The sequence below is a fragment of the Desmodus rotundus genome, chromosome 2, assembly GCF_022682495.2.
Source record: "Desmodus rotundus isolate HL8 chromosome 2, HLdesRot8A.1, whole genome shotgun sequence".
In the NCBI taxonomy this organism is placed as follows: Eukaryota; Metazoa; Chordata; class Mammalia; order Chiroptera; family Phyllostomidae; genus Desmodus; species Desmodus rotundus.
Genome location: NC_071388.1, coordinates 146,387,660 through 146,410,816, shown reverse-complemented (window position 1 = coordinate 146,410,816; position 23,157 = coordinate 146,387,660). Strand labels below are relative to the sequence as shown.

General features: G+C 41.4%; 1 protein-coding gene across 1 annotated transcript in view; it reads right to left on the bottom strand.

Annotated features, from left to right (window-relative positions):
- The window catches only part of GALNT5 (polypeptide N-acetylgalactosaminyltransferase 5), a 36,993-nt gene extending 15,309 nt beyond the window's left edge, over positions 1–21,684 (bottom strand). Inside the window, exons 1-3 of the mRNA XM_024579871.3 lie at positions 19,728–21,684; positions 7,969–8,135; positions 5,621–5,740 (exon numbers count right to left, since the gene is read on the bottom strand). Coding sequence (XP_024435639.1) covers positions 5,621–5,740; positions 7,969–8,135; positions 19,728–21,178 — 1,738 coding nt within the window. The 5' untranslated portion in view covers positions 21,179–21,684. The remainder of the gene's footprint in view (positions 1–5,620; positions 5,741–7,968; positions 8,136–19,727) is intronic.
- Between the last annotated feature and the right edge of the window lie 1,473 nt (positions 21,685–23,157).

Genomic DNA, 23,157 nt, shown 5'->3' with positions numbered 1-23,157 from the left:
CATTTTATAGTGAAATAACAGAAATTTCATTTCTTGCAGTCGTGTGGGGCAAGTATCATTTATGCTTGGAAAAATTGCACTGCCACTTAGAATGGGTAGCCAGGACTCTGCTGGGGACACTCAGCATTAGAGGTGGCTGCTTACATCCCTTCCGAGGAGATGTGTCCCACTAAGTCTGGGGGTGGAGAACTGGGACTTTGTTTTGCAGAAGAACAGGAGAAGTTTGAGATTCCAAGTTTGGCATTAGGAATGATAAAGAGGAAAAACTGTTCCACATAATAGGGGTAAAAATAAGTTGAAGTGGAAGAACCAGGAGGACTAGGAGGTAGTGTTCAAAAGGTTATAGGGACGGGAGGAGCACCAGGGAGTTGTTTAGTGGGTGCAGAGCCTGAGCCTTGGAAGATGAAGAGCGTTCTGGAGATTGGTTGCACCACGGTGTGAATACGCTTCACAGTACAGAACGACGATACACTTAAACATGGTTAAGATGGTAACTTTTACCTTATGTATATTTTATCATAATTTAAAAAGAGTTGTAAGAGAAAAAAATCTTAGAGGCCAGAAATATTTACTAAGATTTATTTTTTAAAGTTAGTTGTGTGAAGTAACACTCTTTCTCTTCTCTGAAAATCTCAGCAGCATCTAAATTGTTACAAATGGAGTGTGTGTGTGTATGTGAGTGTGCATGTGTGAATATTAATAACAGGAGAAACTGGCTCCTGGCCAGAACCCTACTTTAATCTTTGTGGCTCTACCACAGGTGATGACAAAGGCTTTACCCTGCAGAGGTCATGAAGGAAGCCACCCTCCCCCTGCCAGACTTGGAGCACAGCTGGTCACTACAGTATCCGAAGGGAACTGCAGTCCAGGACTTGGGCCTTCCCTCTCCCTCAGCTGGACACACTTTTATGCGTATCTACCTTCTCAGGCCGGGTTTTTCCATTTGGAGGCCTCTCTCTCAGACCAATATCTCTGCCCCACTTTATGGGAGATGGTTGGATCTTGAAGACATTTTTCTGCATTCTGACTCAGTATTCAGTACTTTTCCACTCCTAGCCCTTCCCCTTCTCTCTCACCCTCCCCTGCCACCCCCCATGCCATAAAATAGGAGGGACCTTTTACTGTGGACCCCTTTCACAGTGAGATTAGTATCTCCTCCTGTCCACCGGCTTAGCCCTGTTCCATGGAGGAAAAAAAAATGGAACATTGAGGGAGCCAGCCAGTGCTTTCTTCTCGTTTAGCTTCTTTCCTTACACAATTGCAGTAAGTGATTAAAGGCTTGACTTTACTTTCCTGTTGGATTATTGTGTTAATTGATCACTCTGACACCGGGCTGCTCTCCTCTGCTCTTGAGAAACCTATAATAACATCATTTATCATCTATTAAGTGCTTACTTTATGCCAGACACTGTTCTAAGCATTATATATTGTTATCCTATTTAATCCTCACAATAAACCTGAGGTGTAGGTCTAACTTTTATTCCCATTTGAGAGAGAAGAAAACTGAGGAACAAAGAACTTAGGCAACTTTTTCAAGGCTGCATAGCAAAGTAGCGGCATAATATTAGAAAATAGTTCATTCCATAGCCTAAGTTAAAAAAAATGGCACAATGAGGCAGAACTTTGGTTACAGGAAGACAAAGTAAATGCAGGGGACAGTAGTGGGCAAAGAACAAGATGAAAATAGAAATCTGGGTGATGGATCTTTATCCACTAAAATCTATAAGCTATTTCTCAAGCTACCACTCAAATTAATTCAGTAAGTTATTAATTACCTGATCAACAATGGCATTTTGGCATGAAGGTAAAGAGCTTGTATTAGCCAAAGTCTTGCTGGGACATATTCTTGAAAAGGTTTTTCAGACCAGACCAAGCTGTACTAGTCAGAAGCCCTGCATCCCTGCTAGTTCCTCTGCTCTTGGAGACAGCAGTTACACATCCCGATTGTGCTGGGAGTATCCTATCTTCGGGGAATTGTAGCTTGTTTCATAAAGAAAGGCCATTTCTCCTAAGGGTGTCCTCTTGCACAGGCCTTTCCCTGTTGTGGGAAGGTTTGCAGGGGCCATCTGGGTGTGTAAAGCATGTAAGCTTGGTCTGCGAAGGCCCCGCTGGCTAGTGGCATGGTGGAAGAAGTTGTAGAGTTTTACAGGACAATTGCTCTTCAGGAGTCCTCGAAGTTGGCCAGGAGCTAATGTCACTTCTTAACATGACATTAACGTGCCAACTGATGGTTTGGAATGCAAGCAGCTATGTCAAGCATGTTGCTAAAGGCCATGAAGGAAATGAAAATCTGATCTGACTGGTACTGCTGGTCTCCGTCTTCCCAGCACTCCTACCTCCATCCATTCAGATCCACAGCTTAAAGAACAGGCTCTGCTAGGCCCTGTCCCTATCCCCGTGGCAGGCTTAGAGGGTCAAAGGGGCTTGGATTGACTTCCTCAGTCCCCAGTGGCAGCAGAGCGAGTCCCCCAACTTGTACTCAACTCCTGCCTGCCCCAGATCCCCACAAAGCCTCTCATTCACTTGCAGTCAGGACCCACGGGAAGGAGCATCTACCTAAATCATAGGATGAAATTCTATGTAGTATTTTGGGAGAGAAGAGAATCCTACCATGCAGGAATGTCGCTGCTCCACATTCAGTCATCTTATTAAATAAAACCTCAGGAGTCAGAACAAGTAGCCACCTTGGGTGGGATTTCTAGGGGTCCTGGATATTGTCAGTGGACATTTTACATGCTGTTCCTGACTCGGAGAGGCTGCCAGGCAGAGTGAAATGAACGTAGGATTGAAGTTACACAGAACTGCCTTTACCCCAGAGCTGCTGCTGCTCTTGGCTGCATTGGATAAGTTAATTTTAACCTTTTGAGCTTTACCTTATGGGGATATTTCTAAGATCTACCTAATACCTAAATTCTTAATACATGGTATTATTAACATTTTTTAATGAGTGTTTAAGCTACAGCTCAGAATAACTAATTTGATCTTGATTGCCACCTGGTAGGTGGTTGTTTCCTAAAAGTCAGTCCCAGTAATGCTGGAGCGTTTGCGTGTGGGTTTCACTGTAACTTATTTATTTATGTATTGGACAATCCACAGCCGCTCCATGTGCCCAGCAGCTTTGGCTCCTTTTGGAGCACGGACTCCCACTTATATTTAGCTGACTAGCTTGAGAGATTGCTGCCAGCACCAGTTAGTGCTGGAGAGCTGTGTTTAGGGTTCCCGGAGGAATGTGGACCTGGCTGGCCATTTGATTTTACATGATGATTTATAAGTGATGCTAAGGAAATCACCTGTTTTAACTTCAGCAGAAACAAGTTGTGGAAATTCACAGGACTGTTGCTCATCAGGAGACCTGATGTTGCTTCTTAAAGTTAGCCAACTGATTCTTTGGAATGCAGGCAGCAATGTGAAGTATGTCGCTAAAGAAGATGATGAAGGAAGTGAAAATCTGATCTGTACTCTGACTCTCCGGCGTGTACAACTGAACCTGCCTGACTACAGGCTCTTCCTGGCAGGGCAATAGGCCACTGGACCAGCTGGTCGGTTTATTTTCTTCGACCTCAACCACCCTATCTCTTCTACTTCTGTTGCTCGTGTATAGGGCTCTTTCCCTAGAGACTCACTGACCATGGCCTGCCCTTTACATGTCGAAATTCTACTTGGCCTCTCTAACTCCTTGTTCCCAGTAGACAACTGATTGGGTCTGATCTTTTTTCCTGAATCAGATTCAGATGATGAACCTATCAAGCCCTGGATGTGTAGTAGACATTGCTAGTGATCAGAGAGTCACTTCTTTGCCCTTATTATTTTGTAGAAGGCTCTTTTACAATTCCTTACACTGATGATAGGACTGAAAGGGGCCACTTGACTTCTGTTTCTTCAGGTCCTTGACTCTCCAATCTCATCCTTGCCTGTGGCTTCCCTTCCCTTTTCTCTAAATTCTAAAGGGTAAATCTATAGGGAACAGTAGGTGTCAAGACCTGTCAAATTCTGGATTCAGGTTCTCCTTTGATCTCTTTGTTTAGCTAAAGCATTCTAGAGAAAATTTCTGCCCTGCAATCTTTGCTGATCTCTGATTACAGAGTCTCTTCAGACCCAGAGAGGTCCCCTGCCTGTGTGCTACTTGTGAGGTTGGGGGATGCCCAAGGAAGAGGCAGGGGTAGCTGGGAGGACTCAACAGGTTCTATATCTTCACTCGAGGCTGGTCCCTGGATGGTACCTGAATTAAATCCTTGGCTAAAGCTGATACAGGATCCTAAATCCCCTTGAATTCTCCATGGGATTCAGGCAGTTGGATATATCCTTACACAAGGCTGTCACTAACTTCATCCAGGCACACCTTTCTGTTTTCTTCCAAACTCAGGCATTATCCCTGCACTCATGCTACTCAAAGTGTGGGCCACAAACCCTGCCGTCTACAGGAAGATAGAAACAGAAATTGAGAACAAGTGTTTTGAAACTTTATAGTAGTTTGCCAGAGTAATTTATTAATATATTGTCTGTCGACAATTTCATATAGGTGTATATATATATAACATGTATGTTATATGTACAAATATACATATATAATATATATGGTAAATCATGCATATATATTATACACAATAAAATTATTTATATATCAATATACATAGTGATGGAGGCATGAGAGGGGAGGAGAGAGGAGAAAGGGAGAAAGGGAAGAAGGAGAAGTGAGAGAGAAATTGCTTTTTTTACAAGTGAATGCCAGCTAATAAAAAGAAAAAATGATAGAATTAGAAAAATAAATTTGCAAGTCAGTGCAATAATTGTTTAAGGATTCAAGCAGTGATCATCACTGAATGCCAAACCATTAGATACAGTCTTATGAGGAAAACAGGATACTTGCGTGGATCAAAGTGTCACTCCACATCCCGGTTCTCACTACCAAAGGAAACTCTAGCTGCCAGTGTCTTAACCAAGTGCTCAAAATTAGTATCACCAATGGTGGACAACTTGACATTATGTGCATCTTGATTTGAAGCAATAAGTACACAATTCCTATCACCTATCTAGTTCAATTCTATGTAGTATTCACGCCAAAAAATATTTATCCTGTAGGTAACTTGAAGAAAGAGAAAATTTTAGAATGTGTTCAGTTACACAAAACAAATGGCCCATACTCTACAAAAAAAATCCCAAGTCAACGGTAAGTAAACAGCAGTTCAATGGTGGTGGCATTGTCTCTTCTACACCGACAGACTAAGGAGATCAGACAGCCAAATGCAGTGCATGAAATTTAATTAGATCTTAAATACCAAAAGAAAAAACAGCTACAAAAAACATTTTGGGAGCAATGAGAAAATTTGAAAAGACAATGCATTAGGTGATATTTAGGAATGAAGACTATCCTTATATAAGAGAATGTCTCTGTTTTTCAGAGATGCCTACTGAGGTAGTTAGTGTAAATTCCTTTTCAAAAGTCCAGGATAAAAGGTGTGCATATATAGACACATGTCTGTGTATGTGTGTGATGGAGCACATATTGCAAAAAATGACAGATATTTGGGTATGCACTGTAGTATTTTACATTTGATGTATAATTTTAAAAATTAAAATAAAACAAAAATGTCACCAAACAAAACAATTAGCAGCTTCTTACCTTTTGCATTCTGTGCCCCTGCCAGTCTGGCTCTTATTAAGCCGTGTCTCTCTTTGAGACGAAGAATCCGAACTTTTGGAAACTGAGACATGTATTTATCCAAATTATCTTTTAGGTAATCTAAATGAAAGTTTAAGGAGAGACAAGAAATAATTTAAATAGATCTGGATAACACCAGAAAGACTGCCTCCTCAATATCAAACTACAAAAACTATAATATTTAAATAAAAAAAAATTAAATTGTCATTGACATACAATATTATATTAGTTTCATGTGTAAACCTTAGTGATTAGACATTTATATAACTTACAAAGTGATCACCCAATAAGTCAGGTACCCATCTGACATCATACATTATTACAATATTTTTGACTATATTCCCTGTGCTCTGCTTTACATCCCTGTGACTGCTTTTATAACTGGCAATTTGCACTAAATCCCTTCATATTTTCCACCCATTTCCCAACATTCCTCTCATCTGGCAATCATCAATTTGTTTTCTGTAGCTATGAGTTTGTTTCTGTTTTGTTTGTTCATTTGTTTTGTTTTGCTTTCAGATACTATATATAAGTGAAATCATATGGTATTTGTCTTTCTCTCTCTGACTTATTCCACTTAGCCAAATACTCTCTAGGTCTAGGTCCAGCCATGCTGTCATAAATAAAATATTTTATTCCTTGGGCCATGATTTTATTTTCTGATGTAATTTTCTTGGATAAATTTTTGTCTGGATTCAATACTCTAAACTGCCTGTTATCTTAAATCCCATATCCTTCTTTTCAGTGTTGCCAAATCACACAGAGGGAGGCTTCACCTTTGCTTAGTGTTTGTGAATACAGGGGAAAATCTAATCTTGAAATAAGAAAGTTGTACAACCCTTCCCCCTTACAAAAGTCCATTCTAAAGCCCAGGGAAGAGACTGAGAATTATATGCAAACTGAAAAATTTGCAAAAGAAAGATATCACAACTGTCCTTGATTAAGGACACTGTTGCTTCTTAGTGTGACACCCCCATCTAGTCGGTCACTCCCACTCTGTTTTGTTGGATGGCCAAACATGGATCCAGCTAAAGAAACTTTTGTGTGTGTGGTTTTATGAGGTATTTTAGGATGTGCCTTGCTGTCACTTCTAAGTGTAATTAAACTATGGACAGATATCCTAGGGCGGAATGGCCATTAAGACTGCTTCTGCTGCTCACTTTCCTACTAATGACATGTTGTTTTTCTTAAGGAGACTCCATAGAAGCTTCAGGTACCACAAAATCTGGATATGCCATTCCTAAAGAGACTATCATCTGCTGAGTAACTACACACTATTTCTGTGTATGCTTTCTTAAAGTTTTCAAGTAGTTTTCCTTAGGCATCTCACTGCTCTGGGGCTCCGTGTGATTCTGGTCGGAACTCTGAGGCTGAGGAAGGAAACTGGCTGTCATTGTGGTCGTGATCGAGGTCCAGCTGTTCTATTAAGGTTTGCCACCTCTTCACTACTTTCTAAAAGCGGGTTGCACTTTGGGAATTCACGACGTGGCAGTTGTGAGCCTGCTGATGGTCCATTTACATACACAAACTCTTTGACAATCCAAAGAGAGAGATTCTTCTCTGTAATAAACAAAACAGATGTAAAGCCCTACCATGGTGGGTTCTGCTTTTGAATGGTTATAGCCTTGTCCCTCCGGCCCATTGGAACTGTGTCTTCTGAACACCTACCTGAAAACATCGTGTTTCGACCTTGAGGAAGAAGCCATAGACCTTCCATTTCTTTGTTTTCCATAAAGTCTAACTCTAGTTCAGGGGTGTCAAACTCATTTTCACCGGGGGCCACATCAGCCTCGAGGTTGCCTTCAAAGGACCGAATGTAATTTTAGGACTGTATAAATGTAACTACTCCTTAACAGTTAAGTGAGAGCTCAGCACGGCTCCCGGGTAGAAACAAGGTGCTGGGCCGGATAAAACAAGGTGGAGGGCTGTATTTGGCCCACAGGCCTTGTGTTTACCACCTGTGCTCTAGTTATAGGAAAAAATCCCATTGATTGAGGGGTATTTGCATATTAGATCCCATGAAAAGATATTTGTGCAATCGTAGAGAACATCTGGTTGTCTTCATCACTTCTACATGGCAGAAAGTCACAGCTGAAAGGAAGCTTGAGGAAGCCAACTAGACAGGGTCTCAGATAGTAGTTAGAGCTGGCTTTCTGTGTCCCATAGATGCTTGGTAAGGTACCAAATGAAACAGTGATTTGGCATTTATAAAATATATATGTTTTTTCAAATTACCCTGTAATGTTGCCATCTATCCAAACTATAATTGTCTTATATTAAACTTTATTTTTCAGGATTGGTCATCTTACCTTTGGTGCTAAAGTCATCCACCAGCAGAATCTCCTTGATGAGATGTGGAGGAGAGCGATTGAGGACACTGTGAACAGACCTCACGAGAGTGGACCATACCTCATCCACAAAGCACATGATGACACTGGTGGTTGGGAGGTTATTGTGAACTAGCTGCTTTGCACACCTGGGCCAGGACACAAGCAGAACACAAGCGATGTGCTAATAAGATCTACAAGATGGTTTTAAAAGTTATAGAGTGCAATTGTGTATAAATACACATACCTATCTCTTTATCCATCCATTCATCCATATCTACGTATATCAAAGAGAATACTATTGTGTGTTTTTTCTTAGGGAGGAGTACAAAAGATAAACGAGCAAAGAAAGAACGGTCAGTAACAGTATTTCTATAAAAAGGCCAACAGTGCAGGACATGAGCACGTCCCGTGGAGGCAACACGCTGTGGTGGAGAGGACGTAGGCTTTGCAGATGGTTAGAGATTATTTTGAATCCCACCACCAATATTTCTAAGACCTTTATTCACTGATACCTTACTTAATCTCTCTGTGCCTCAGTTTTCTCCTGTGTAAGATGAGGTAACATTTCTTACTGAACAGAGGTTTACAGCGTAATGAGAATGTATGTAAAATGTCTAGCACAGTTCTTGGCACAGAAATTCACCAAATGGGAGCTATTGTTATTCTAATTAGATTATGTACCACAAGAGCACATTTGGAATTACATAATGCTACCAAGTAGTTTATGATGGCCCTTCCAACTGGCCTTCTGCCAATGGCCAGAGAAAACATCTTTCTTCACCCTGCATGTAAATGCATTAATGCCAAATTACATATATGTGTATGTATATATGATATATAATAATTAGACTTTTTAGCTTTTTTTATCTGTTTGGGGGTTTCTTGCTGAGACTCTGCCTGCTAAAGATGAGCCACAGCTGAAATCTGTTTGCTGGCACAGAAATGAGAAGAAGGCCACGGTGGGAGTTGGTGTTCAGGTGGGCCGTAATTGGGCTTGGTGTTTTTTCATGCTGTGCACGGCATACCGCCTCGCTGCTGGCATTTTCCCATCTTCTGCCTGTGTTACTATTCACGGGATGGTGCCCAGTGGAATCTCACAGAGGACGTGCTATCCTTTAACACAACTACTGTTAGCAATGCAATAATTATGAAGATCATAAGTGAATACTATAGGCACTCTGTGTTATTTCTATTTAAACCCCGAACAAATGGCATATCTTTCTCTTTTTGTAGGTGAATACTTGAAGTCATGGGGAGACTAGTCCATGATGACACTCTTAATAAATGGCAGAGTGGGGACTCTGCTTTGCTTATTACAGTGCCACAAACTTCTAGCACGGTTGTGCGTAATAATTCTTTGATAATTATGGATTCAATGGATTGAATGGAGCTTAAATCAAAAGTTTAAAAGGTGGAAAATTCTATTTTCCTTCGAGATAGAAAGAAAAAATGTGGTAATATATACCAATAAATTTAAATATCTTGGACAAGAAGTTAAAAGTATTTGGAGCTAATGCTGGAGGAAAGGTTACTTGCTTATGTAATAGGGTAAACACCTGAGGATAATAGAGAACGTGTGGGAAAGACAGTATGAACAATGGGAACCTGTACTGGCTGGCTACACATACACACAGACACACACAATTCTGAGGGGCATTGAGCACTTCCCTGCATTTTGATATCCCAGAATTTTAGTCAAAATACAAGTGTGGTTTTCTCTAACCAGTGTCTGGCAGCCTAGATGTAGGAGATGATAAAGCAGATTGTTGGATTAATCCAAGTTTAGGGGTCATTAAAACAATTGGATTGGAAAGAGAAGTGGCAAAGGATTTTGAAGATACTGGTGTAGCATGGTCCAACGGTTCATCGTGGGCTCTCATCTGGGAAAGAGGAAGTAAAGTTAGAGGAGCAGAAAATGACAAGGAGGGTAGAAAGGACATCAATGACTTCCTATGACTTTTTTAACTGTGTAGTGTAAATTAAGGAGAAACACATTTCACACTTAAATATTCTTTACAAGATTTGGTGCTGAAAAATAAATCAGTTCTAAAAAGGAAGGGTCAGCTGCACAGATTCTGCATAAGCCATCCTGAACAAACAAGCTTAGCTGTGAAGTCCTGAGAATTGTGTCATGGCTGAAATTTTGTTGCCTATAGGGACATCTAGTAACACTGGGAAGAATTAACTAAGAACACTAATACAGGTGAAACTTCTTATATTCTGAAATCAGTAGACTTTGGTCTCTTTTAGAAGGAAGTTCTAAGAAGTGTTATAATGCTAGCAGGTCTGACATTGGAAGTAGGAAAAGCTCTCTGAGATTTGAGAGATTTGGGGAAGGCATTGCCACTCACCACGCATCTGATTGTCCATTTGCTGCAGCCGGTCATAGTGCCTTACCTTCATCATGGAAACATATACGGATAGACTATGCATGCCTCCACTAGATGCTGATATCCCAGAAACAAGCACTACCTCTCTTAATTATTGAACAGAAGTAGTTTAGATGTATTTAAGGGATCACATTGAAGAAGACTCTGTGAAGGATTGTACTGTACAGATCACATTGGTGTCTGGGAACAGGGGCAGCAGTAAGGAATGGGGAAGTGGGGCACAGAGGGAGAGGTGAGAGGGTTCGAACACAAAGTTTCAGAGTATGCCTTGGTCTGGGTGGCTGAGATGTCAGGCCACTTGTACGTTTTTGTATGTACGTGGTTTCCTGCATTACCAAACAGGTTAAACATGTTTTCAGGTATCTAGAAAAATTGGCACGCTGTTTTGTTCAAAGATGCTATGGGTCAGACCAGAAAGGCTTTCAGCTTTTTTAGCTCTTGCAACCATTTTTACATACTGACAGTCGTCGAGTTTTCACAGGTTGTAGAAAGTATTTCTAGTTATTCTACACTGACCCAAACGAAGTTAATTTCCTTTCTTCCCATTTGCCCATTGGAAACCTTGCCTTCTGCTGTACTTAGGTGAGGAGTCACAGCTAAAGTTGAGTCTAATTTAAACGCAAGGCATTTCTGGGTTGGTAATACTTTTTTGAGAATTAGAAATCATATTTTTATTCTATATGCCCATTCATTACAAAAATTAGGTATTTAGAGTCTTCAGTCCCCATGCTATTCTTAAAAATTAATCCAGTCTATTTTGTTTGGCAGCAGTCTAGACTCCCATTACTGCAGCCAGTCCAATACTAAAACCAAATGGGGACACTGATGCGGGGGTTTCCCTGCCCTGCACAGAGTTAATACACTGCTGTGGCAGGAGAGGAAGACTCTGGACTTGAGAAAGATGGTGAAGGAACCGAGTTTTTAGTCCAGAACCTCGGTTTCCTCACTTTTAGGATGAAGATTACAATGCCTTCATCACAGAAAGTCCGTGAAGATTTGATGAGATCACGAATGCCAAAATACCTTTAAGCTCCATGGTAGAACACGTGTGTGAGGACCCATGATTATCCACAGTGCAAATACATACATTTGGACTGGTGCGCTGCCCTTTCTCAGGCAGTCCTTTCATCCAAACCTATCAAGGGCTCATCATTTACCAAGAGACTCGAAGAGTGATATGTTTCACCTTCTTGGCTTGTGTGCTGAATCCTCAGCCACTAACTTGATTTGAATGCAGCCTATCAAATAAAAAAGGTTTCAAATCAGAAGATTGAGGGAATGATAACATTCTCTCACGTCTATGAATTTTTCATTTTATTCCAAGACAGTCAAAATGTACTATTGTAGGTCAAATCTCAGTGTTCTCGGGTTTGAACAGAAGGTCGAGGAGAATATTTTCTCAGCGTCTATTTGCAATTCAACTACTGCCTCGTGTGAGCCTTTGGGGGCTCACTCCCCAAGCTCTGCTATCTTCAGGATGATCAGAAGGAGAATTGAGCATCAGGCTGAGGAGTTTTGTCTGGAATTATATTATTTTCTCCAAGACCTTAGAATTAATGGGACTTCTTTTCCCTCACTGATAAGAAAGTATAGTTATGTAAAATTTTTACTTTTATTCTGTGCTATTTCTGTGGTAGACTACTCCTGACATTCAGTCAGAATCACCTGAATACTCATTTAGAAGACTTTAGTCAAACTCACCACCTGTACTCCAAAGGCCTAGCCAGCTGAGGCTGTGGTTCCTGAGGTAACTGTGTATCAACACTGCTGACCTCAGGCTTACACATATAAACCACCAGCATCAACATTCAACACTTCAACAATAGTCTATTTTGAGCAGGCAGCTGTCAGAGTGAAATTGGGAGGGGAGGGAGGAGAGCAGGAGGGTGTGATGTAGCAGAAATAGTTCTGGGTAGAGGTTAGGGGACTGTAGGGCCAGTTCTGCCCCACAGTGCATGACCTTGGACGAGTCACTTCCTTCCTCAGACTTCTCTGTACGTAAGAGACTGATTAGATTGCTTTTGAAGTTTCATCTGGTATTAACGTTCTCTGATTCTCTCTTCAGCTTCAGCCTCATTCACCCATAAGGGCTTTGCTTTTCTCGGGGTCATGAGACCTCTGAGAAAAGGTAATTAAATTGTTCTCTCTATGACTTTAAAGTTTTCAATGTTTTCTACTGGCCTTTAAAAGAAGGTAAGGCCCTGAGTAATGTGGGCTCTTCTTACTTCTATGGTTTCACTCCATGTCAGATTTTCCACACTTCCTCAAAGAATCACTCCTTTTACCCCCTTTCCCCACTTCTCTAACTCCCTACCTTTCAGGTCAGAGCTCAAACACTTCTGCCCTCTCACAGGCCAGATTTGGCTGTTCTTTTGCTTGCTCCTTTAGTGAGTCAGGAAATTTTCTTTTGAATCCCAAATGTGCTATTGGCTTGCCAGGATAGCAGATGTATCATTTGGCTTTTAGAGCCTCACTTTTCTCCTCTGCAAATCGTATAAAAGAAATCATGTGTCTTTCATAGTGCTGCTGTGAGGACTGATTAGAATAAAAGTGTATATGTATAAAATGCAGCCCGCACACACACATCGCTGCCTGGCACCTAAATAAGCACTTTTTGGGGGGAGGGTAAGGCTCAGCAAGGGGGAGAGTCCCCTTATTCAGACAGCTTTGGCGAACGCAGGTGAGGTGGAGGTGAAGACGGTCACGACGAGGGAAGAGTGGCTGAGGTCTGGGGTGGGGGTGCGCCAGTTGGCATAATAGATTATTACTGAGTGAGGCAGAATCAGAAGGCCAAGGGTTGGATGCCAGCCCTGCCATTTGTGAGCTGTGGGCCCTTGGGCAGGTCACCTTTTCCTGGGCTTTTCCCCTCATCTGTTAATGAGGAGAGGTAACTCTTTACCCATCTGACAGGCTGTTGTCGGGACCGAACTAGCTGACGAGAAGGATGAAAGGTCCCAGCTGCCTGGCATGGTGTGCCCAGCTCGCGACAGTCAGTGAGCAAGTAGCCCATGGAATGAAATGAACTGCCACCCTCTGAACTGTCTGCCGCAGTGTGAAACCTCAGTTTCCTCTGGAAGTCTCACCTTCTTTGTGGGTAAAGCTGGGATAATGATAGCACCTGCCTTGAGGAATGGTTTTAAGGATAAAATGAGAAGGCAAGTCATAAAGGCTCTTGCAAATTCTAAGTTTCTCTGTATTGCTTCTTCTCGCACATGTCCATATATCAACATTCTAAAAGCAGGGCCAATCTAGAAGATGATATAGTTTGGAATAATACAGACTTTCGAATTTGTTTTTTAATTGAATTTTATTGGGGTGACATTGGTTAATAAAGTTATATAGGTTGCAGGTGTAAGTTCTATAACACACCATCTGTATGTTGTATTGTGTGTTCACCTCCCCAAGTGAAGTCTCCTTCCATCACCAGTTCTTTCCTCCTTTACTACCTTATGCCTTTCCTTACACCCCTTTCTCTCTGCAATCACCACACTGTTGTCTGTGTCTATGAGGGTTTTTGTTGTTGTTTATCTAGAGGGGACTCTACAAAGCTACTTTCATTCTGAAAGCAAACAAAACAGAACTTGTAAACATTGATATTTTCCCCTAATTTTCTGACCCTTGAGAAAAAAATGTTTCCTTCTTAAAAGGCTGTTGTTCTGAATGGGTCAGCCAGTACAGCCCACGGGGAAGTTATTTTCTGGTACAAGACTACCTGTGGTGATATTATGGCAAGAAATTGATAAATTAATCTGATGGTTAAATTGGGATTCAACTGGGCCCTGGATTAGATGTGTGAAAAAGAAGTGTAAACAGGTTTGAAGTCTCACCTTTACTAATTCCTCACTCCCAGAAATGTTTCCAGGTCTTTGGCAGTATTTAAGAGAAAAAGCCACTGATTTGATTTAACATCAATTAGACACTATTTAACTGTTTTCTTTTCTTTGAATTAGTAGCAGCAACGTGTTTTACATTCCTCCCCTCTGGTCATCTTTCTCCTTATTGTTCCCCTAGTTATGGGCAAAGTGTGGCAGATTAAAGTATCAAAAAGCTCTGTAATCACCTCTTAGCCACATTCAACCTTTGCTGTGGTATGTTCTAGCTTGCACCTTTTAAACAAATTCTGCATTTTATTCCTACTCCCTACATGACTTTTTAGTGAAATAGTGCACTGTGGTGTAACGCATGCGAGCACGCAAATGTGTCTAGGTACACATGTGCACACACACACATGGATGTGCACACTTCAAAGGTACCACTGCACTGTGTTGATCCATATCAATGGTGAAAGCCAGAAGAACCACTTAAATCTGTCTTGTGAGAGTTCTTCCCCCTGTCCCTATGTGCTTTTTCAGGTAGGCCTCATAGCTTTTCCAATTAGTTTTATTTCAGCTAATGTACTCCGATCATTACTAGTCAGTCACTAAAGCAGTTAACCAATGTCATCTCATCGGTTAAAATATTCATATAAATATTCATATTTATTTTTATTCCACATAAAAATAAAAGAATCTGAACTTCATTTAACACTAAAGTTTCTCTTTTCTCCAAGCCTGATAAACTGTTAGGGGCCTGAAGTTTAGAAGAATAAGTGTGGTCAGTTTATTTTCTCTCTCCTAGCTGTTCCTTCTCTTCCTCTTCCTCCTCCAGTAATTCATTAGCTATGGCTTTTGACCTCACAAAGGTTGGAAAGGGAATGGGGGGGGGGTGGAAAGTATGTTTCCAGAAAAGTTTTTCTTTCCCCTTAGTAATTTAGACTGGTTTGTGGCAAATGCATGGTGCTATCTTTTGCTTTTCCTATGTGCCAAAAGAAAAGTCTCTTTAGCTGTGTAGGAAGGAATCAAATTATTGGTTGACAGTCCCAGCTCTGGGCTAAGATACTAAAGACCAAGTTGGATCATTTTGCAGAGAAGTTTGCCAGAGTTCTGTAGGAAAAGCAGGCAGTGAATGAAGCGATCGAGTGAAGTCACGACACAGCAGCGGCGGAGGAGCGTGCTGCAATTCTTAGCGCACTTCAAAAACTAAATGCTGGCAGCAAAAACTTTTTGAGTCATTTCTCTCTAAATACAGATTCAGGAAGTGCACTCGTAAAATGAGTTCATTTTTTTGTAGTTTCGTCTCAGTTATAGCTGCCAGCTAAAAGAGAGACTTTAAGTAGAATTGCCCTGCATTTCCAGGAGACAGAACCGTGTTTAACAATACGTGTATGGTGTACGGCTTATCACTGACTGAAACGAACTTTAATAATTAACAGCAAGAACTATAAGGAGTAGCTTTTTATACAGAAACGATTCAATATGGAACTTCTAAATGACTGTCAAAAAGTCAGTTTATTTTCAACACACTTTAGAAGCAAAAGTGAAATCGTATTTTACTTACTGACATAAAACATTCTTGTAAGTGAAGTCAGGAGATTTCCTCCCTTGACAGCAAAAACATTATAATTAAAAACCAAAACAATAATGAATACGTGTGCTGAAGAATAAACATGAATTAATGAATATATCATAATGTTAGGACAGAATGTGTTTACCTGTAACCTGATACTCACATATTCCATATATTCCAAATGAAAAATTAGGATGTCATTGTTCATTTGTTAGAGGACTCATTGCAAGTTTTATTTGAATAGTTACCTCTCATTTACCTTTTTTCCTTAGGCCTGGCCTGGGAAAACAGGATTCATCACATCAGTCAGTACGACATTATTTACTTGTTAAAAAAAAGTATTGACTTTAAAAAATAATCTTAAGAGAAATACCTTTTAAAGCCATATTTGTTAAACTTGTATCTTTCGAGTGCACAGAGCTGTGCTCAGGGCTAAGGAGGGCAAATAAAGTGAAAGACAGAGTTTCCCTCAGAAGGTTGTAATTTCACTAAGAAGGCAAAATAGACGCTGAAGGCTCGAGTTAGGGGAGAGCGTTAAGAGTGGAGAACATGGAGTGTTTCAGTGACCACGAGAGCATTAAGGGTCATGGGAATGCAGAGGTCCCAGCCAAGGCGTGGCCCAGGTGCCAATGAGCCGCAGTTGGATTTTTGAGCAGTGCCAGATTAGAAAGAATGGTGAGGACCACGCAAGGTGAAGATGGTGGGTGGCTCTGGGAAGGGACTAATTAATAAAAAACATCAGTGGATGGTAATGAGCATAAAACGTAGGAAAGGGTTTTGAGACTAACTTTTCTCATGCGGAGGGCCCACACTGGAAAGAGTGCCACATCCAGAAAGCTGTAGCTACGCTGCCAGGGCAGAAATGTGGGTGACACAGAAAAAGTGCCAAAAACGCCGGTAAGAGAAAGGAGTGCTTGTGCCTTTGGGAAAGGCCACGATTGCATCTTAACCTCTTCGAGGTGGGTTCTTGGATTCAGGGGAAAAGAAGCAAAGAGCAGGCTTGGAAAAGAGAGTCTGATCTCAGAACTAGAGCAGGTGAGGTCGTCCTGCGTGTCTCTTCTCCTTCTCAAAGCAAAGCTCCGCCTAGCACAGCTGTTACATCATCCTCAGGTAAGAAGGTATCAACTAGTAACTGGTTATTATTATCATTACTGAAGGGAATTGAATTTAAATAAGCCTATGTTTTTATCCTTTTTTTTGGTTAATTGATATTCAATAGGTAGTTATGATGGAGCAGTAACTGTGTTAATCAATCTGTAATGGTGGCTTTGGGGGAAATGTAAAGGGTAGTAAGGGAGATATTCCCCAGAACTCTTAAGCTGTAAAGGTCTCAGTGGGCTGCTGCTGTGGCTAATTTTAAGGGCAGCCCTCCTGTGTTTCTCTCTCTCTCTGTCCATCTCTCTCTCTCCCTCATCTCTTTCTCTCTCTCACACACACACTTATATTCTACAACAATTTTCTCTTGTGCTCACTTTTAAATTTTATTATCTTAAAAATCTTAAAGTGCCATCTCATATACTTTTTGAACAAGGCTGAAAATAAATGAAATCAAAGTAAGAAAACTTCACTCCAGTTCCTGCCAACCTGATGAATCAAATATTTTTCATTTCTATTTTCCTCCAACCTCTATCCATATGAACAGATATTTTGCACCTATTTGTAGTCAGTGTGTTTGAGTAAAAGGATAAAAAATGATTTGCCCTCTTTCAAGGAAGAATGGCACAAGAGGGCTGTAAATACTTCATGGGGCCCCATACATAGAGCCCTGGGGGCTAAACTGTCACCTCCACCCTGCTGGTGGAGTGCAGCATCAGGTGGGCAGCGCGCAGGGCGTAGCTATGTTTAGCCAAGGTGGGTTGTGTGATGTGAGGGAGGCGACCCGGCCACATGCTGTCTGACTCATCCTCTCAAGCACACGTTTTAACGTCTCCGGCAGTCTGGACAGCCTCCTTCATGAGACAGAGAGGGACTGTAAAAGCAACTTTCCTGGGCTGCAACCCTTAACCTCCACATACCAACTTTTAGAAGCTAACAAGTTGCTGGGAGTCAGCAAGCTTTCAATAAATCACATGCATAAGAACATCATTATTACTTGCTATTGGCCCTCACACAATGCCCTTTCTCTGGTTGGGAACTGCAGCCGTGCTTCTGTGCAGTGCCTGATTCTTCCTCAGCATCCATAGCAATCTGCCGGGATGCCAAAGGGATGCTGAAATGGAGCTACTTTAAGCACTACTTCAAAGCTGGCACATATATAAATCATGTAAAATATATGTGACATGTAATATGTAACACACAGAATTTCAGATCAGAGCTGGTCCAATATAATTTTTAGGATTATTTGAGGGGAAGGGTGTAATCAGCAGGAGATGAGAGATAAACACACAGCATAATTTTGAGCACAGATTGAAATCACTTCTTTACAATTACTGGCTCTATGACCACCGACAATTCCATTTCCTAGGCCCTCAGTTTCTTTGTATTTATTTGGGGTATATTTGTGTGCTCCGCAAGGTTGGTGAGTTTCACCAGACGGAGGAACACGAATGGCACAGTGGTTGGTCTAGCAAGCAATCAGTGCATGTCTGGCAGTCACTTGCCAAAGGCTAAGAAAGTGGAAAACGACCTCCTTGTAGCTGACATCGCAGGCTCCTCTTCCTAATATGAATACAGGCTCATTCATACCTGCCTTTCTCCTGGTAACACCGACTGCCTGGATGACAGAGAGGAGTTTTCTACAGAAGCCAAACAAAGCCCTTGTTTACACACCACATGTGCTAAGTTTGAGTCTTGATGTTCCCCAGTTCCAAGTTCCAGGCACACAGTGTTTGGCTCGGGGACCTGAATATCGAGGTGTACACGGGGCTTTGATATTACTGGGTAGTGACAATATGGCTACACTATGGTGCCCTAACTTATGAGAGGGTTAAAAAGAGGTGGGAACCCAACTGTATTTGACCCAGAGCACATAGTTGTGACTTGATACACCTTCTGGTGATGTAGTTACAGGAATTTAATTCCTTGAAGTCCTGGTTCATGAAGGCTCATTGGGCAGCTTTAGAGCTTTGCTACTTTGGGAGGGTGATAAGACTTCCGAGCACCTCCTCTGTTAATCTGAACCCATAATATCTGCATCTTCTTTTCTAGGGCTCTTAGGAGGTTCAATTGATGTGTATGCGGGCTCATTGTAAATGGTGCAATTCTAGACATATAAGCAGGTGTTATTATACTCTTGTATAGGTTTTTGCTGGTTATTGGCTGACTGGCTTTTTCTAACATTGTTATTCCTGTATAACTGAACTCCTGAATTACAAAACATATTATTAAATTTCAGGGAGAAAACTCACTTCTTCACTTGCTCTTATGGTGATCACTATTCATGATTAGGCAGAATTTTGCTGGTTAAGATACAATTTTAGGGGGTCCTAGGAGGATCCTTCTCTGTGCTCCATTCCCAAATACATTCCTGACAAACTTGCTAACACTATAAAGTTTTGAAATTAGGAGTTCACTTCACTGTTACTCTTTAAATGGAATTACATTTTAAGTTCTATTATTTATATATACATTATTATAGATTATTAATATAGATTATTAATGTATATTATTATAATTATTATATATTATAATAATTATTATAATATATTATTATATATTATTATTATATTATTATTATAGAGTTGATTTAATCATTTTATGTTCTATTAGGGGAAATGAAATGTAACATAAGCTAATAGGAGAGAGGGCCAAAGACTCAGAGAAATAAGAGCAGAAAGGGAACACAGTGAGTATGCAGATGTTGGAATTTTTCTTTTTGTGGGTGGTAGACTATGTGCACTGTGTCTAATAATTAATATTGCTTTAGTTTTCGAGGTGACAAGAAATCATACCAAATTATCCAGAAATAAACCTTCTGTACATCAATAAGTGGTGTGGAAGAAGAAGGAGAGAAATGGGTCTTACCCAACAGGTCTTGTGTCTTCAATGGCTCTGTCCACCGGGATCAAATCGCTGAGGTAGACATTGAAGTTTCCTTCTTTCCATCTTCTTTCTGCCTCCTTCTCCTTTCCATGGGGAACCACTATAGGACGTCCAAACTGACCTGGAGCTTCTGGGTCCCTTGGAGAAAGTGTCATGTCAATGCTTAATACCTGGTGCATTTTGTGGTCTTCAGGTAGGAGGGCTTTTGCATGTCTTTGGTTGAGTTCTTCATGCTGGACCTTGGTAGTTAAGCTGATTCTTGCTGACTTTGGTCCCCCAGCTAAGACTTGATTGGTTTGAGATGCTGTTGCTCTCTGTAGAGCAAGTGCAGAGAAAGATGCCTCAGTTCTATTCCTGGAACTGTGTTTCCCTTGGCTTTCATCCAGTACTAAAGGAAATACAGTTTTGGTTTTAGGATTGGGGACCTGTTTGGTGGCTGTCTTTAGCTCCTCCTCCTTGGTTATAATCACAACATGGCTTTCAGAGAAATTGAGTTTCTTCCCACCAGCCACTTTGGCTCCATCATTCTTTGGCAAGCCTCCCAATAGTGTCTCATTAATAGATGGCTTCTTTAGGTGATTTGAATTGGCAATGAACTTGGAAAAGGGAAGGTTATTGGCTTTGTGTTTATATGCGTTTAGTTCTTTGCTCTGAGTCTCAGTTTTATTTAAGGATATGGCTTCCCTAGATTTTGGCACTGGTGGGCCAGCAGTGTATATCCCCTCATTTGCTACTGCCTGTGATGGCTGCTTTGATCTGTCACTATTTAGCCTGATGGTCACATTCAGGTTCCTTTCAGCTGCTTGTTTGGATGTGTCATTGCTGTGGCTACGTCTCTTCTGGACCTCCTGGTTTATACCAACAGCTCCTGTGTATATAGATATTTGGGGCAATGACGTTCCTCTTGCTGCTATGAATGTGGTTTCCCGAGCTCTCTGGGCTGTTGTTTGCTTTGGTGTCATAGAACGAGAGTAGGCTTCAGGTCTGATGTCACGTTCCTCTGTCATCAGCTTGGTAAAAGTCACAAGGAGGGTCTGCAGGTGTACAGGAGGCCACAAAGGTGCAATTTTGACACTTCCTGGAGCATTCTGCATTTTTCTTTCCTTCTGGGTTTGGTCCAAATCATCTTCAATCTTGAGTACATGCTCCTCAGTTTTTCTAAAGTTCTCTTTGCCCCACATGCCCTTCCCATGTCCCCTTAGTGGCCGCTTTATCTCTTTTATGCTGCTGTAAAGGATCTTCATTTGGTCTGGCTGAACCCTGAACCCTATCCTCTCCTTTTTGGTGATGTCTTCCTTCAGGACCCCAGTGTTGATCTCACTGAATGAGAGGCGGAGAGCTGCCATGTCAAAGAGCAGCCAGATGACAGAAGCTACAAATATAAATGCCAGGACTCGCCCACTTCCTCGGAAAAACTTTCGGATCTTGTTCATGGTACAAAAGCGTCCCTTGCAGCCTACCCTCCCTTTGAGCCTGCTTACCTTGAGTGGAGAGGGAGCTGATTAGCAGCAGCAGCAGCAGCAGCAGCAGCAGCAACAGCAGCAGCAGCAGCAGAATTACCAGAAAGTGCCCCCCTCCCCTGAACACAGCAGGAAATAGCAGTCCAAGGGGAAAGCTCAGCTCCTACTGCTTGTCAGTCTCTGCCAGCGTGGCATTTCACAGCAGAGCATCTGTGCCTGCTAGGCTGGCCCCTGGCTAAACCCTGATAAACACTGTCCTTAGGTCACTCTGGGAACAGTCGATTCCAGCTGCCAGATAGTTCAACATATCACTCGTTTTGTCTCTGGGAGCCCATGTCCACCTTCCTACAAGCCCAAGAAAAGGTGGGGGCCGGGCTGAAGCTGCTGCTTCTCTCCTCCCAGTTTTCAGCCTGCATGCTGTAACTCAACACCACTTCTCATAAGAAAAACATTTCAAGCCATTACCCAGAAAACTTCATTCAGCTCTCACCTTCTGTGTTATGTGAGAGTGTGTATGTTTTAGAGCAATTAAAGGGAATGAAAGCTATCTCACTTGGAGGGCATGTGTTCCTGGTTTGCAACCCCACCTACCCCATTCCTGCTTGTTAACCCTATTGTACCCGGGTCTTTCAATGATCTGCCTGAGCAATTAATCGACAGCCTTAATGTTTCAGTTTTGAGAGATAGCAGCTGAAAGAAGGGGCCTAACATAACCTCAACATCAGAGGCGGTTGTGTAATTAAGCCTTCCTTGAGGGGTTATCAAAATGTTTCTTTGTAAGTCAGCTCTTTATTTTAGACCAGTCCATCTATTTTTATTATTTGATTTAATAGATACAAATGCAACTTGTCATATTGGTATAAAAGTTTCTAAAAACTCAGTTTCCTTACCTATCTCATCACCATCCATAGCAGTTTGCTGATTGCACTGAAGTTGGACCAGTCTTTGAGTGGCACTTGCAGATGGGTATAAGAGTGGTACCCACATAGGCTTTGCCTTAAAATCACTCTGAAGAAGTTTCCCCAGTTTCTGATTAATTCATGGGGGGAGAGGAAAGAGATGACAGTTCATCTGGTATTGTGTTTTTAAGATGCTTTCCAGGTCTTTCTAACGTAAAGCCAAAGTTGAGAGACATTACTATACCATAAAATGCCTCAGTGTTATTTTTTGTTTTTTGTTTGTTTTTGAATACTGCCTACAACTTTTGTGAAATTCCTCCTCAGATAGAGTAAAACTTTAAAAAAACTATACATTCCCAGAACAGCTGAGTCAGAATATCAAATACCATATGATCTCACCTTTAACTGGAACATAATAAATAGAAGAAAAAAGGAAACAAAATATAACCAGAGACATTGAAGTTAAGAACAATCTAACAATGGGCAGGGGGGAGTGGGGAGGGGACAGAATCTACATTTTAACATCACCTGTGATAAACATTGCCCATAAAGTATGAGCAACACTGCCCTGGAGCACTGTTTTCTGAGGAGCTCTGACTTTTTAAAAAAAGATTTTATTTACTTATTTATTTTTAGAGAGGAGAAGGGAAGGAGAAAGAGAAAGAGAGGGAGAGAAACATTAATGTGTGGTTGCCTCTTGTGTGTCCCCTACTGAGGACCTTGCCCACAACCCAGGCATGTGCCCTGCTTGGAAATTGAATCAGTGACCCTTTTGTTCTCAGTCTGGCACTCAATCCCAAGCCACACCAGCCAGGGTGGAGCTCTGACTTATGACTTAGTATTTGGAGGGATGTAGCGTCACCACCTTGAGACTATCTTAGGCTCCCAAAAACTTGGGAAAGGAAGAAGGAAAGATTCTGAATTCTTTATACTTATGCCATTGCCTTGCATTTGGCTTTTAAGTTTATACTTGGCCTCAAGGGAGGGAACTCTGATAAATATAGCTATGGTAACACGTTTCTTGCATCCCTGATTCTCCCCTTTATTCAGTGA